This window comes from Erythrolamprus reginae, chromosome Z (genome assembly GCF_031021105.1).
Source record: "Erythrolamprus reginae isolate rEryReg1 chromosome Z, rEryReg1.hap1, whole genome shotgun sequence".
NCBI classification, from domain to species: Eukaryota; Metazoa; Chordata; class Lepidosauria; order Squamata; family Dipsadidae; genus Erythrolamprus; species Erythrolamprus reginae.
In genome coordinates, this window is record NC_091963.1 from 140,708,905 (window position 1) to 140,726,091 (window position 17,187).

At 40.5% G+C, this 17,187-nt stretch overlaps 1 protein-coding gene across 3 annotated transcripts in view; it reads left to right on the forward strand.

Annotated features, from left to right (window-relative positions):
• The window catches only part of ADCY4 (adenylate cyclase 4), an 80,870-nt gene that overhangs the window by 21,664 nt on the left and 42,019 nt on the right, over positions 1 to 17,187 (forward strand). For 2 of the 3 annotated variants that reach the window (XM_070727189.1, XM_070727188.1), the window contains exons 2-8: positions 6,586 to 7,056; positions 11,484 to 11,681; positions 12,574 to 12,735; positions 13,507 to 13,656; positions 13,948 to 14,102; positions 14,489 to 14,600; positions 15,811 to 15,938. In XM_070727189.1, the coding sequence (XP_070583290.1) occupies positions 6,889 to 7,056; positions 11,484 to 11,681; positions 12,574 to 12,735; positions 13,507 to 13,656; positions 13,948 to 14,102; positions 14,489 to 14,600; positions 15,811 to 15,938 (1,073 nt within the window). In that variant the 5' untranslated portion in view covers positions 6,586 to 6,888. Of the gene's footprint in view, positions 1 to 3,462; positions 3,656 to 6,585; positions 7,057 to 11,483; positions 11,682 to 12,573; positions 12,736 to 13,506; positions 13,657 to 13,947; positions 14,103 to 14,488; positions 14,601 to 15,810; positions 15,939 to 17,187 lie in introns of those variants that run through there. The other variant, XM_070727187.1, reaches the window with a different exon arrangement.

A 17,187-nucleotide genomic window follows, 5' to 3' on the forward strand; every position in this document is an offset into this window, starting at 1 on the left:
CTGAATCAGGCCAAAGCCCATTGAGTCCAGCATTCTGTGTCACACAGTGGCCCACCAATTGTCCATGGGGATCTTGAGCAGAACAAAAAGGCAAAACCCTCCTTTTCCCTTGACCCCCAACAAATGGTACTCAAGGGGATCCTGCCAGCCTCAAGCAATATAGAGGTGGCACATGGACATCTGTTTCAATAACCACCAATACACTTGGCATCCATGAATCTGTCTAACCCTGCCTTGAAGCTATTAAGGCTGACAGCTGTCACGACCTCTTCTGGATGAAAAAATATTTCCCTTTATTTGTCCTCAATTTTCTACCTATGAACTTTAGGGAGTGCCCCCTCGTCCTAGTATTATGTGATAGAGAAAATAATTTTTCTCTATCCACCTTTTCTATCCCATGCATGATTTTATACACTTTGATCAAGTCACTACTTAAACATTGTCTTTCAAGGTTGAAGTTTTGACTGTAGCTTCGCTCTGGCCATTAGTATGAAAGAGGGATGATTGATTGCGTTTTATAGTGGGTTTTATTTATATTCCTAATGTTTTGATTTTATTTATTGTTACCATGTTTATTTCACCCTTGTAAGCCACCCTGAGTCTATGAGGAGAAGGGCGGCCTACAAATCTAATAAAATAAATAACTAAATAAATAAATTAATTAAAATGACATACTCTTGGAAGTACTTCAAAGACGTTTCAAATGCAAGCCTTTGGGAGAAATACATTCATTAGATGTATAAGTTCATTGGATCTCTCTGGATCGCTTCCTTCCATTTTATATGAAAATCCCTAAAGAGGAACTTGGAGAAGAAATATAGCAATTAGCAAAAGATGAATTAAGTCCCAGAACATAAAAGAAATTAGAAAGAAATTCAGAGTGATTCTGCCTCTTCTGTAAGGCTAAATTTTTGTTCCAGTATTACTTATGGAGTAGCCCTTCTTCATAAGGGCTACTTTGCAGGCCTGGTGCTGCCCTGAATCTACCTCACAAGGTTATCGCTCTTGGGGAGAAAATAAGGGGAGAAAGTACTATGGTAAAAGGGGAAAGACACTACTTGAAATCTGGTATGGCCAAGGATAACTTCAGTCTATCTTGTTCCTGAAGAAATGAAAAAACCTGTCAGGACCAGAGGCGAATTCCTCCCGGTTTGGATTGTTTCACCCAAACTAGTAGCAACCCACTGGTGAAGTTACGATGATGTCACGGAACCACTTGAGTCGGTGAAGTCCGTGGATGCCACCATCTTTTTTTAAAAAAATTGATTTTTTTTAAAAAAAAAAATTACTGTTTTTTTTTCTTTTCTTCAGAAGCTGAGTTCCTGGCACCTAAAATGTGTAGACATCTTGGTTTTGGATCTTTTTTTTGGGGGGGGGGCTTTTTTTTCAGTAGTATGCATGTGTGCGCTTTGCATGCGTGTGCCCATGAGACATAGTAATGTGTCATGGGAGGAAGTGAACTGGCAGTGATGTAAGTTAGAATCCACCCCCAGGACATATTTATGGAAAAGGACCTTTATTGGCTTATTTCTTTATATTCCTGTAAAATGCATGCATTTTCTAATGTGTGAAAAACAGCAAAATATTTGTTTGGGCATTTTTTTCCCTTTTTGCCTTCTATTGCTTATGGGGATGCAATGGTTCAGTGGCTAAGATCCTTCACTTGTCAATCAGAAAGGTTGGCAGTTCAGCAGTTCAAATTCCTAGCACCGCATAATGGAGTGAGCTCCCTTGGGGTGGGTTCCTCCCGGTTTGGACTGGTTCGCCCGAACCTGTAGTGACCTGCTGGTGATATCATGATGATGTCACCAAACCAGACCAGTCGCTTCCGGTCCGTGGGTGCTGCCATCATTTTTTTGAATTTTAAATTTTATTTTATATATTTTTTAAAAATCCTTCTGAGTATGTGCAGAAAGTGAGTTCCAGCACTTTGCATGCAGTCATCATCTTTTTTTTGTGGGGGGGGATTGTTTTTTAAGATTTTTGGTTACTGCACATGTGCGCAAGTGTGAAGCACGTGGGTCCATGAGGTGCACCCATGAGGCCTGCCCATGAGGCATGCCCACACAGCATGGGAGGGAGGAAACTGGTAGCAAGGTAAGTTGGACTCCACCCCTGGAGCTCCCATAGCTTGCCCCGTTTTCTGCCAGCCTAGCAGTTCAAAAGCCTGTAAGTAGAAAAATAAGGACTACTTTGATGGGAAGGTAACAGCATTACATGTGCCTTCGACGTTTAGTCATGTTGGCCAGATGATCATGGAGATGTCATCAGACAGCGTTGGCTCTTTGGCTTTGAAATAGAGATGATCACTGCCCCCTAGAGTTGGGAACAGCAAAAACATATTTTTGAGGGGAACCTTTAGCTTTATCTTATTGCTTATTAATAAGTGTTCTTTCTTGTCCATTTTATAAATTATCAAAGACACTTACAAAGTGGAAATCCATGTCTTTTTGGACAGAAAGGGAAGGAAACATTTGGCTTTCCAATCTTAAATATTGTACAGAAAAGACTACATAAAATACACTAGTACAGCCTTTGTACTAGTGTGTTGAAGTAAGAACATGTGAGAAAGAGAACATAATTTAGGTGTTATAGGTCCACCATGGGGGTCTTAGAAATCATATTGTGGACTAGACCAGATGAGACCTTAATTAGAATTTTCAGAAACTTTTCTCTTACTTTGTAGGGTTGTGGGAGGTTACAGCCCGGAAGGAAATTGACTGTGATAAAAAACATAATTTAAAATGTGTGCTTAATTAGCAACACAATTACATTTTCCAATTACAGTACATTTTTTCATTGTACAGCCACATACCTAACTAATAGTATTTCTGGAAATGGTAGATTCCTTCCTTCCTTCCTTCCTTCCTTCCTTCCTTCCTTCCTTCCTTCCTTCCTTCCTTCCTCCCTCCTTTCCTTCCCTCCCTCCCTCCTTCCTTCCTTCCCTCCCTCTCTCCTCCCTTCTCCCCTCTCTCTTAATTTAATGGTGGAGAAATAATGGGTAATAGACCTTGGATATGAATATTTTGCTCAAAATGATATCCTTCCCCCCTCCCTCCCACCACTCCACTCCCCTTCATTCTCCTTCTCTTCCCCCCTGCCTCCCTTTCTGCCCCCTTCCTCATTCCCTCTTAATTTAATTAAGGGGGGAAATGCATAATAGACATTGGATATGAAACTTTTGCTCAAAATGATTTCCTTCCTTCCCTCACTCCTTCCTTCCTTCCTTCCTTCCTTCCTCCCTCCCTCCCTCCCTCCCTCCCTCTAGCTCTCCTTCCCTCCCATGGACAAGAAGAAACTTGTGTTGAAAGATTTGTGCTGGAGCCTCTCCCTTTCTCCCACGCCAGCTGTGGTTGGAGAGGAAAAGGTTAACATTGGCAGGCACTCTTTCATCTCCGATTCAAACACTGGGCTGGGCTTTGGGGAAGGCAGAGTTCCTGTGAGGGCAGAAAGAGCCATGCTGAGTCAAAGAAGGATTCTGGCTGGCAGGCAGATGTGAGCATACCCTGAGATCAGGTGAAATGCTGAGAAATAAGTTTGGGCTTGGAAGATATTCCTTGTGGCAAGGAAGGGAGGAGAAGACTTTGCCTGTTCCATTCTAGTGATGAGTGATCAGGGAAGCTAACGAGGAAAGACGTACATTATATCCAATAAGGCAAGTATAGGCATGGGACTGGTTATGATATCTGTATTTGAGAGAGAGGGAACTTGTGATAAATTTTGTAATTTTGTGATAAATATGTGCTTACCAGAATGATAAATACTTTAATTTGGCTGAGTTTGTCTTGATCTTTAAAGGAATGAGAGGGACAAAAGTGCATTAGGTTTGGTCAGTCCAGCTAAATGTGTGGATATCTGAATTCAGATCAAGATTCAGAAATTAAGGGTCCCAGACAATCTATCATGTAAGAAGTTTTTAAAAGTTGTCTGTGTGTGAACTTCTCAGAGGAAGGTAGAAATAGAACTTCCCGATGACACAATTCTAGAAGTAGGAAAGGAAGAAACACATAAGATTCCTATTTTGGGGTGTGTTTATTTATTTCACCTATGCAACGATTATTTCCTTAGTATTGTTTTGTCCTTTTGTTTCTGGGCTATCTTTCTTCCTTCCTGATTTCCCTGATGATCTTCTCTGGAAATCTCTGGTAGGATTTTCTCCCTTCTTTGGTTGTCTTTCAATGATTTCTGTGTCTGGTTTAAAGTCAGCTTTCTGTCCATTCCAGTCTGAAGCGACTTTCCTACAGTGATCAGACTGGACGATCTCTTTGCCATTTTCATTCATGTAGTTTCAAGATTATATTCACCAAGGAATATTTTACACCCTTAAAGAAGGGTGTAAGAAGTTCTGTTAGAAATATTCAGTGAGGTTTTCTTAATCTTGGGGTGTTGTAATGTAGTTTCTAAAATGGAGAAAGGGGGCTTGATGCCCAAAACCAGAAGTGGAGACTTACTAGAAAGCTGTTAGATCTACCTGTCTGCTAGTTCATTTGGGTTTTATCACTCCTAAAGAGGAGGGCGGCGGGGGGGGGGGACGACAAACATTTCTAAAGCTGTTTTTCTGATGAAGAAAGCTGTAGCCTGCCAAACCTAATGCTTTTAAATAAATATGCTAGTTGGAAAAGGCCTCCCAGACTCCTGATTTTAATCCACTATGGACTAACACAACTATCTCATAATGTTCAAGGTGTCTTGCCACCTCCAAAGATATTCTTAAGAATGAAGGTCAAATCAAATCCCAGGAAAAAAAATCTGGGAGAGAGAGGGGGAGGGAGGGAGGGAGAGAGAGGGAGAGAGAAAGAGAGACAGAAAAGGAGAGACAAATAGAATGAGAGAGGAAGAATGAAAGATATAGAATGAGAGAGACAAAATGAGAGAGAAAAGGAGAGAGAGGGAGAGAATGGCAGAAAAAGAGTGAAAGCGAGAATGACAGAATGAGAGAGATATAGAATGAGAGAGAAACAGAAAGAGAGAGAATGAAAGGAATAAATGAGAGAGACAAAATGAGAGAGAATGAGAGAAATAGAATGAGAGTGAGAATGAGAGACAGAGAGAATAAGAGATAGCGAATGAGAGGGAGAATGAGAGAGAATGACTGAGATAAAATGAGAGCAAGAATGAGAGAGAGAGAGAAGATTGAGAGAGGTAGAGAGAGAGAAAGTTCTTGGATGCTGATACATTTCCCATGAAACATCACTTAGTGATGTTCAAGTGTGTTATGGGGCTGTTGTAGTTTAAATAAACCACAATTAAGCAATATGTAAATCCAGCCTAAACTTCCTCATATCAGCTGTGTGAAGCTTGATCCTGAATTGGCAGAAAGGTTTTTGGATGGTAGTAATGGCAAGCAATAAAGGCAAAAGGACAAGAAAACTTCAAAAGCACAGCTTGTGCTGCATAACAGCAAAAATATGCTAAACACGTACAATGCAAACACTATGGACCACAGTGAATTAACACCTACCATGAGATATAAACTGTAAGATTCATTCAAATTCTAGGAAATAAATCTGAGTGTTTAGATCAACTTTTAGACAAAGGAAGAATTTATTTTTATATATAGCTTTTTATTACGTATTTTTTTAAAAAAATTAAAAAGGAACAAAAGAAAAATAAATTAAATAAATTAAAGAGAAAGGCAAAAATACAAAAAAAGGAAGGGGAAAAAAAGAAAAAACAGAACAAAGGATTTATAAAGAATAGCAATAGCAACAGCATTTACACTTATACACCGCTTCATAGTGCTTTACAGCCCTCTCTAAGTGGTTTACATATTGCAATCTGGATCCTCATTTTACTGACCTTGGAAGGATGGAAGGCTGAGTCAACCTTGAGCCTACTGAGATCTGCCAAACTACTGACAGCCACTGATCAGCAAAAGTAGCTTGCAGTACTGCAAGACCTGATCTTCTTTATAGCAGTCCTCAACTTAGTGACCGTTCAAAGTTATAACAACACTGAAAAAGTGATTTAAGACCATTTTCACACGTACAACCATTGCAGTTTGTGATAAAAATTCAGATGCTTGGCAGTCGACTGACATTTATGATGGTTATAGTAACCTTTTGTGACCTTCTGAGAAGCAGACTCAATGGGGGAACCACTTAACAAGTGTGTTACTAAGTTAACAACTGCAGCAATTCACTTCAGAACTGTGACAAGAAAGGTCGTAAAATGGAGCAAAACCCACTTAATAAATATCTCAGAGAAATTTTGGGTCCAGAAATTTATGGCCATACAGTAAGTCAAGGATTACCTGTATAAATTTACCTCTTAATCTATGAAGGGGTCCCCAAAATTAGCAACTTTAAGACTTGTGGACTTCAATTCCCAGAATTCTGGGAGTTGAAGTCTACAAGTCTAAAAGTTGCTAAGCTTGAAAACTTCTCTTTACGTTTACAACATAACTTTCTTTTTTCTACAATCAATTCAATCTAATCGGCAGAACCGTAAATCATTTTTGTTTTCCTTTCAAGCAAGAGTCTATAAAGGGTTAGGTAAAGTAGAGCGCTTCAAAGGCAGTCTAAATTAATCTTTAAACACAATCTCTCTTTTCTTATCTAGTTCTTTCTGTTTTACATTTTCCAGCACTTGAAGCTACCAACCTGCATGAGATTTTGACTGAAAACTACTACGGAAATTACTGGTGTTTTGATTACCTTCTTATCATCTGGTTGAACTCCTCCTCCCTTTTGCTCAGTTGTGACTTTTCTCCTTCCTTGAAGAGTTCCTGTTTTCCCTGTTAACAGAAGCCATGGCTTGGAATGGATGTAGGAATTGTTCATACATGATGGGTCAAGAAGAGGATCCTTGTTCATCATTGTTAAATTTTGCAGTTGAGGAGTAAGTGAGATCTTCTCCAAAGTGGGTCTTCACCGGAGCCAGTGAACCATGCCCTGCCAGCGTCGACCAAGGGCAACCAGTGATACTCCCCGAGAAGACCTCTTCTATCAAACCTATTATTACTTGAGCCAACAGTACCCTCTGATTCTTCTTCTCTTGGTTATCGTGCTGAGCTTCTGTGTGGCTCTCATTGCTACTACCTTTTCCAGCGGTAGGGTAAGTTTGCAATGAAGAGGGGAGGAGACATGATAGTAGTGTTCCCATATGTAAGGTATTGCCATAAAGAGAGAGTCAAGCTATTCTCCAAAGCAAATGATGGTAGGTCAACAAGCAATGGGTGGAAATTAAGAGAGGAGAGAAGCAACTTAAAACTAGTGTTGGGCAAACCAAACTTGCAAAGTTTGGGTTCGTGCCGAACTTTGCAGTGTTTGGCATGCCGAACCTGAACCCGAACTTTTTTTAAAGTTTGGGTAAAGTTCGGGTTCGGCATTCGGCCGAACACCACGAAACTCCGCTGCCCGGGAGGAGAGTGGGGAATCCCATTGTGGAATTTCCCACCTCCTTTTGCTTGCGTCGCTGCAAGCAAAAGGAGGTGGGAAATCCCACCAGCGGATTCCAGGGGCAGGGCTTTGATGTCACGGAGACTACTTCCTGGCTGGCCAAAACAGGGAGGAAAGGCAGCAGTGTTTTGCGGTGTTCGGTTGAACGCCAAAACTGAACTTTACCTGAACTTTTTAAAAAAGTTTTTAAAAAGCGCAACTGAATTTGAAGCAGTTTACCTTCAGTTTGTATCTATTGTGTACTCTTTATTAGTGCGGTTGAAGCTGAAGTAGTCATTGACAGGAAGGACATTGTAGCAGATAATTTTGTGTACTATGCTTAAGTCAGACCAAAGGCAGTGTAATTCTAAGTTGTCTAGTCCCAAAATGGGTCCTTGGACATGGGTATCATATCTCTACTCAGTCTTCTTTTGTCCACATTGGATATTTCCAGTTCTTTCAGCCTACACTGTTGGAGGTTGTTCTAAAGTCCCTGTAGCATCTTTGTTGCTCTCCCCCAAACCCTTTTTAGAAATTTATTTATTTATTTTATTAAATTATTAATTTTATTAAATTTATATTCTGCCCAACTCCCAAAGGACTCTTGGTGGCTAAAATGTGGCCCTTGCTGGTGCTAAGTAGAGATGAATAATGTTTTCATATATATTTCATACAATACAGTCCAGAGCTACGATACCTTTTCTAGCAGCTCTTGATAAAGGCGGCAATGAGGGAAGTTTGCAAAACTATGATTGGGTAAGAGCCAGGTATCCAGTAGAATGGGAAAAAAACATCAACAGTCTGGTAGCACATTTTCATATTTTGTTAATTAGAAGAGGTGCTACCAGACTCCTTCTGATGTTTTTTAATCATTGTAGAGAAGTGATGGAGAGCTTATTTATTTATTTATTTATTTATTTATTTATTTATTCATTCATTCATTCATTCATTCATTCATTCATTCATTCATTCATTCATTTATTGGATTTGTATGCCGCCCCTCTCCATGGACTCGGGGCGGCTAACAACAGTGATAAAAACAGAATGTAAAAATCCAATACTAAAACAGCTAAAAACCCTTGTTATAAAACCAATCATACATACAAACATACCATGCATAAATTGTAGAAGCCTAGGGGGAAAGAATATCTTAGTTCCCCCATGCCTGACGGCAGAGGTGGGTTTTGAGGAGCTTACGAAAGGCAAGGAGGGTGGGGGCTATTCTAATCTCTGGGGGGAGTTGGTTCCAGAGGGCCGGCTCTTCCCCTGGGCCTCGCCAAATGACATTGTTTAGTTGACGGGACCCGGAGAAGGCCAACTCTGTGGGACTTAACTGGTTGCTGGGACTCGTGTGGCATGCATGTGACAGGTGGCTGTCCTAGCTCAGTTCCAGTCGTGTATGGGATGGCCAGTTGATTTTTGTCTCACTCTCCCCTCCCAGGAATCTCCACACAGCTCATTTTGGATGCCAGGTAACTTGAGGCCTCGCATGGAGTCTCAGGGAGGCCTCCCTGGGTAGTGACAGGGAGGCTGTTTTTGCCCTCCCCAGGCTTTTGCCCAGGCTTTTGCCCTCCCCAGGCTCCAGGAAAGCAAAAAATGGGCTTACCGGACCCACTGGAAGTCAGGAAATGGGCTGTTTCTGGCCTCCAGAGGCTTCAGGGAAGCCTGCTAGCCCCAAAGGAAGGGTAGGGGTCGGGCACACCTGCTTATTGGAGTGCGAGGGTTGCGCATGCATAAACAGAGGCAGGGGGGGTCACACATGCATGTGCAGGGTGGCAGGGTGCATTGAAATATGAGTATGGGCACACATACATGTGCTTTCGGCACTCAAGGGGAAAAAGGGTTGCCATCACTATTGTAGAGTAACACAATTGTTCTGCAATACTTTTAATACACAGGTGCCAAACCTGATTTCATTGAGGGCCACATCAGGATTGTGTTTCACTTCAGGGTGTGAGAGAGAGTGTGGGCAGCTGTGTTGGTCTCCTGCATGCAGCCCCCTGAGGCCCTGTTTTCACTGGCAGTGGGCTGCACTAGGCCATCGTGGCCAAAAATGGAGCTCAGGAAGGCTGCACGTGGGTGTCCCAAGCTCCATTTTTGCCAGCAGAGGCACCATAGGCTGGTCCTTTGTTGTTTCCAGGGTGGCCCCACAGGTCAGATTTAAGCATCCCGTGGGCCACATATGGCTCACAGGCCTTAAGTTTGACATCCTTGCTTTTATACAATGGTGTCATCAATTTAAGGATGATATTTCTTGTGAACTCTCACACTGACTAAAGGAAATATAAAAATGCCACATTTCCCCATCCAAGCCTCCTAATTTATCTACAAGAGTACCTATGTAACTTCATTCCAGTCTTCGGATCAGAATCCAGACTAAGATCGAGATAATGATTTCTTCCAGAATCCTTGGGATGTTCTCCCATCAGATTCTTGATAATTTTCCACCCAAAAAGGAGATCAGAGATCACATTGGAGAAAAGGGAGAGCTTCCTAGAAGAACTGAGTGAAAAGATGATTTCTTTGGGGAGATGTTGCAAAGATTCTTTCAAAGAGTATACCATCACCCCCCTCCCTCAGAGAAACATCCATCACAATTTACACCAGCCCCTCCTGATTAAATGCATTACATTATCTTTTAATTCATTTTAAATTTAATCAAATGAATGTCTTTGTTCTAAAAATATCTAATTTTCGAGACAATCTACACCACCTGGCATTCCTGTTGGAGAGATTTGGCTTTCAAGTAGAGGTGAAATGCTATCAGTTTGGACCAGTTTGCCCAAACTGGTAGTAAAAATGTTACTGGTTCAGGTAAACCAGTATATCTGATGATCAGCTGTGCTGTGTGATCTAGATTAGCTAGAAGACGGGATACCCTGCTTTGCAGCTAATCTAAATCACACAGCACAACTGATCCTCCCCCCACTGTTCTACCTTTGCAAACTCTGATGGCTTCAAAATGTTCATTTTTCATGGTAGTGCCTGTGGTGCGCATTCACATGTAGTGTACATATGTGTGCAAAGCATGCGTGAAGTGAAACAGTAGCAGGCTTTGAAAGATTTCACCCCACCTTCAAGTTTTATAAAAGCTTGCTGGGTTAAGCCCTCTGATGATTGATGGTTCTGATTGAAGTCCTGAAGAAAGGTTGTCAATTATTGGTCGCTGGAATGACATCTGGACATTTCAAGAGCCACAACTTCATTGCTCTGTGAAATATCATTTTGTTAAACCTTATAAAAAAACCCTTTATATTCATTGGACCATTAGTTCATGGATTGTTATAATTCACATGTGCTCTTTGTAGTCCCTGGTGAGGATCATCTCTGCCCATTATTTTAAGCCCTTGACAATTGCAATTGAACCTCAAATTGATGTTGCTAACTGAGAAGTTTGCTAAGTGAGCTTTGCCCCATTTTATGACTTTTCTTGCCATGTTTGTTAAGTGAATTGCTGCAATTGTTAAATTAGAAACATGGTTGTTAAGCCAGTCCTACTTCCCCATTGATTTTGCCTGTCAGAAGGTCACAAAAAGGGATCACATGACCCAAAGATGCTGTCATAGTCATAAGTACAAACCAGTTGCTAAGTATCCAAAAATGGTCATAAGTCACTTTTTTTCCAGTGCCGTTGTAACTTTGAACAATCACTTTTGAACAAACTGTTGTAAGTTGAGGACTGCCTGAAGGTATCAGTTTCTGAACTTCTGTTTAGTTTAGTTTACTTTGTCATTGCACCTCATACAACGAAATTAAATGCCACCTTCAGTGTACATTATACATTAAAAATCAAACAAAAACACATATCCTCCGCATTCTATACAATTGAATTGAAAACCCCTGATATTGCATTACTATTACAATATACAGTAGAATTCAATATAGTTATTGCTCTGGGATAGAAGGTGTTTTTCAACCTATTTGTTCTTGTTTTTATTGTCCTGTCCTGTAAATGGTAATAGTTTAAAAAAAGGTGCCCATGATAAAATGGATCTTTAAGAGTGTTTTGAACATTCAAGTATATGTTTCTTATTGAGCATAGTTCTACTTTCCAGTGGTTTTGCAACCAGGTTAACTGAGGTCCTTTTTTCCTCTCTTCTCTAGGATTTCTCCTCTAACTTGGCTTTCCTGGTTACGTTATTCGTCGCTCTGCTTATCTTCAGCCTCATCTTCATTTTTGTGTGCATGGAAAACATCTTCCAGAGATGCACCCGCCTCTTCTCAGCTGTCATTTGGACTTGTCTGATCACAATGGGCTATATATTTATCTTCGTAGGTGGAGTGGTTTGCGCTTGGGACCAGGTGAGGCACCAAGGTTGGATCATCTGCTGACTGGAAGATTTTTTTAAAAAAGGAGAATGAGGATTTACAGAAGAAAATGTTTTCACAATCTTGTTTAGGATCAAAGCCAATATACTGGACAATCCCAAGCAAAGGGATCTGTGAAATTTGTGCCATTACATAAGATATCTTGACATCATGATATAATATATGTGTTTTTCTATTTGCATCACAGTGAATGCAGGAAGTGATCAATCTAGAATAGAATAGAATAGAATAACAGAGTTGGAAGGGACCTTGGAGGTCTTCTAATCCAACCCCTTGCTAAGGCAGGAAACCCTACACCACTTGAGACAAATGGTTATCCAACATCTTCTTAAAAACTTCCAATGTTGGAGCATTCACAACTTCTGGAGGGAAGTTGTTCCACTGATGAATGGTTTTGTCAAGGAATTTCTCTTTAGTTCTAAGTTGCTTCTCTCCTGGATTAGTTTCTACCCACTGCTTCTTGTCCTGCCCTGAGGTGTTTTGGACAATAGCTTGACTCCTTCTTTGTGGCAGCTCCTGAGATATTGGAACACTGCTAACATGTCATCCCTACTCCTACTTTTCATCAAACTAGACAAACCCAATTCCAGCAATCATTCTGAATATGTTTTAGCAATAGCAATAGAAATAGCTCTTGGAATTAGATGCCGTTTCATAGTTCTTTTACAGCCCTCTCTAGGTGGTTTACAGAGTTACAAATTATTTAGGAAATTAGTGTTGTCCAAGAAGATTCAGTTCAGTTTGCTATTGTGTTCTAAGCTGGAATATTTGAGAAAAGACTTCAATTTGCATTTATTCTACTCATATGTCTAACTATGCTGACTTCCTATGGAAAGTTGACTGGCATGACATGTTTTTCTCCAAGGTTTCCTTCTTCCTCTTCATAATCTTCATTGTCTACACCATGTTACCTGTTGGCATGAAAGATGCAGTAGTTGCCGGTATAGTAGCTTCTCTCTCGCACATCATAGTTCTGAGTATCTATCTTTCAATGGGCCACAGTTCACATTCACAACTGGCTGTGCAGGTAAGTCTACCCATTGGATATAGGGATTATCTATGACATATCTTTTTAGACAGATGTCCCCCAATTTATTCCAGTTTTGTCTGTTTGCTTTATTTGTATTTCTTGGGTTCTGTCCAGGGGCTATCATCTTACTTTAGCTTCATCATTGGCCTCTTTGTCAGGTGTGATTTACCAAGTTTAAATCTCATATTGATCTTTGTGTTTCAATTGCATGGAAACTCAGAGAAATTTAACTGAAAAGAAGCACAGTAGCTCACATGCTTAGGATGCTGGGTTGACAATTTGCAAACCTGTGTTTGAAGGCCAAGTACTCATGTGTGATGGGGTGAGCTTCTGCCATTCGGTCCAGCTGCTGCTGACCTAGCAGTTCAAAATCATGCTAATATGAGTAGATAAATAAGTGCCACAGAAACGCTTCAATGCTTCTGACTTGGGAGTACAGTATCTAAATGAAGTTTGCTCTAACTTTTGGTACAACGATACCACAGTGCAGAAACATTCTAAATTCCCACAACCTTAACCAATTCATTTCCCAAGATTGTAATAATCCAGTCCTGGAGCCCATTTGGGGATGGTTAACCTGGTTCAAGGGTCACTTATTTGGGAAGAATTTTAAATTGTCCCAAGCCATTGTTTCTATTTGACAAATCACTGCTTAATCAATAGGATTTTTATGACATTAAACCAAGTGGGCCTCTCAGCAATTAAAGCCCATCCTACCTGCACTGCCATCTTCTCCTCAATCATAATTCACTTTTTGTCTGCTTCCAGCAACTGGCCAATCTAGTCATCTTTGTCTGTGGTAACTTGGTGGGTGCCTATCACAAGCATTTGATGGAGGTGGCCCTGGGCGAGACCTTCCATGAGACTTTTAACCTCATCCAATCTCGAGTTAAGCTGGAGTCAGAGAAGCGACACCAGGTAAGTGTGGAAGGCAATATGGAGAGAGAGAGACACACACAGAGGGAGACATGTTTACCTAGCTGTAATTACTCTTTTTGATCTTGAAAAAGCTAAGCAAGTTAGATAGAACTTTTTCCCATCTGAAGAAAGTCTCTGTCAAACAATGATTGAGAAATGTTCAAAATCTGAATGAATTGCAGTGTGAAAACAACTCAGCAGTGAGTGGTTTCATGCTCTCCCCACCTGAGATAAGTTCTACATAACTCATTCCATTGATGCTTTTTTCTCTCCCCATCTTCTTACTGCTAGGAACATTTGCTCCTTTCTATCCTTCCTGCTTACATTGCCTTGGAGATGAAGGCTGAGATCATCGAGCGGCTCCGGGATGGAGGCCAGCCCCAATGCCAGCATGAAAGTGCCAACAATTTCCACAACCTTTATGTCAAAAGGCATCAGAATGTCAGGTACTTGATTTGAAGGCATCTGCCATATGGAAGATTGCTTGGTGGGACTTTTGCGGTTGGAGGAAGAGAAAGGTGGCAAATTTGGAGGAGTTGCTGGTCCTTTCTATAGGGCAGGGATGTCAGACTCAATCTTATTGAAGGCTGCATTAGGACTGTGCTTGACCTCAGAAGGATGTGTGGCCATGGCCAACTTGATGCCACTCCCCAAACTGCTGGCATGTTTCCTCCTTGCATTGGGTAGACTTGGCCAAAGTCACTTATATTTTCCTGGCTGGCCCCTTACATTTTCCACATTTTGGGCCAAATATGGCCCATGGGCTTTATGTTTGACATGCCTGCTGTAGACAATGCTTTGAAGAATTTCCTTTGTCTATCTCCTCCCACAGCATCCTCTATGCAGATATTGTTGGCTTCACACTTTTGGCCAGTGAATGTTCTCCCAAAGAGCTGGTGTTGATGCTCAATGAACTCTTTGGCAAGTTTGATCAGATTGCCAAGGTATGTAATAGTTTCCCTCCAAATAATCAGGTAACCCACAAAGATTATGCATGCCTTGGTTATATTCTGTCTTGACTATCTTTGGAAAGTATCTGGAAGTGACAGTTGGTGCAACATAGGTCATTTCATTGGGATATCCTATTGACACCTTTCTTGATATCCTAAATAAGGACCTCATGGAGAGATAGGCGGTAATAAAAAAACTAAGTAAGTAAATAAGTACTTGCATTGCAAATTCTGTGCTGGACACCAGTGGTTTCCACAGAACAATTTCAAATATTGACTTTTTAAGCGGCGCCACGGTGGTGTCATGGTTAGAGTGCAGCATTGCTGGCTACTTCTGCTGATCACCAGCTGCCAGATCTCACCAAGCTCAAGCTTGACTTGGTCTTACATTCTTCTGAAGTCAATAAAATGAGGACTCAGATTATTGGGGGCAATATGCTGACTCTGTAAACTGCTTAGGGAGGGATGTAAAACAAGATGAAGTGGTATATAAGTTTAAGTGCTATTGCTAAGTGGCTTAGGATTATCTCTCATGTAACGAACCTGCCCGATCACTAAAAACTGCAAGAGAGGCTATTCTGTAGTTCTCCTCATTGTCGGAAGCTACAAACTACAGGAACCAGGAGCACTACTGAATTGACCCTGGGGACACTTCCAAGTGCTTCAACAGCCCTCTAAAAGGATGCAAATGACCAGCTATCTGCAAGGAATATAAATCCTTCCATTCCCCAGTATCCTGTCAGAGCTGAAGAAGCTTATTGGATGAGAAGTGAAACATCTTCAAAAGAAAGAACAAGAAAATCCAGTTGGCTCCTAACAATGCACCTTTGGGACCTTCTTCTAAAGCTTTGACAGAAAGGACCTCCATTATATCAAAGATTAGATTCAAAAAGAATGGAATGGAATGGAATAGAATAGAATTTTATTGTCCAAGTGTGATTGGAGACATAAGGAATTTGTTCTGGTGCCTATGCTCTCAGTGTACATAAAATTTGCAAATCTGTAGATGTGTCATTCCTGGCGGTCTTCAGGGCTAGACTATGATTAATTTTAATATGTACGTTATCTTCTTAGAGTCTATTTTCATTCTAAAAAAGTTGTTTGCTACCTTGAGTGGCCAATAAACCAAAAATGAATATTCCTCTTGCTTAAGTGACCAAATTGATGGCTTTAGAATGGAATTATATTTCTGTTCTCCCCCCAGGATAATGAATGCATGAGGATCAAGATTTTAGGGGATTGCTACTATTGTGTATCTGGATTACCTGTATCTTTGCCAAACCATGCTCTGAACTGCGTCAAGATGGGACTTGATATGTGTCGGTCCATCAAGTGAGTATGAGAATATCTCATATTGGTAACACTATTTTTAGGAAGGAGAAAATGTAGCTCTATTGGTCTAAGAGTTGGGGAGATTCAGCTTGAAATCTCCATCCCATAATAAATTAAGTTGGAGATATTGTTATTTTTAATTACCATATTGTGTAGATTATAAAACATAGTATATAAGACGCACCAAGATTTCAAAGAGGTAAGTAAGGGGGAAAAAAGTTTTGTCCTCTGCAAGCCTCCTAAACCCTAAATTCTACATAGTATATTTTCCAAATACACCTATAAGTGATCTCATTTATAACATAATAATAAATCCTAAAGAGTTTTTCATTTAAACTATTTCCATTTTCTCTAATCTTTAGAATCCACCTTTAAACTGGTAACTATAATAGATCGAAAAATTAATCTGTCACCATTATCAAATTTCCTTCTAATATATAATGTCAATCTGCATAAAAGAACAGAAAATTCTTCACTGTTAATTAAATAGTTATATTAAATAGTTATATTAATTATAAATATCAAATTCTAGATAGCAATGTCATCCCTATTCAATCAAGGAGATTAATTCCAAAAAATCTTCTAAAATCATTAAGAAGTTCTCTGAAAAATTCAATAATCTCTTTTTGGTCAATTCCCTCCATGCTTTTAAAATCACAGTCCTCGGTTCAAAAGGAAAGGAACAAAAAAAAGTCTTTTATTTTGGCAGAGTCTGTTGGTTATGACCTATAAAGCCCTTCATGGCACCGGACCAGATTAACTCAGGGACCGCCTTCTGCTGCACGAATCCCAGTGACCAGTTAGGTCCCACAGAGTGGGCCTTCTCCAGGTCCCGTCAAATAAATAATGCCAGTTGGCAGGACCCAGGTAAAGAGCCTTCTCTGTGGTGGCCCCGGCCCTCTGGAACCAACTCCCCCCAGAAATTAGAATTGCCCCCACCCTTCTTGCCTTTCGTAAGCTACTTAAAACCCACCTCTGCCGCCAGGCATGGGGGAATTGAGATACTCTTTCCCCCTAGGCCTTTACAATTTTATGCATGGTATGTCTGTATGCATGTTTGGTTTTTTATATTAATGAGTTTTTAATTGTTTTTATTATTGGATTATTATTGTATGCTGTCTTATTATTGCTGTTAGCCGCCCCGAGTCTCCGGAGAGGGGCAGCATACAAATACAATAAATAAATAAATAAATTACAGTTTTAGCTTTCTTTCAGAGTTGTCACCAGTCTGTTAGTCACTTATCACTAA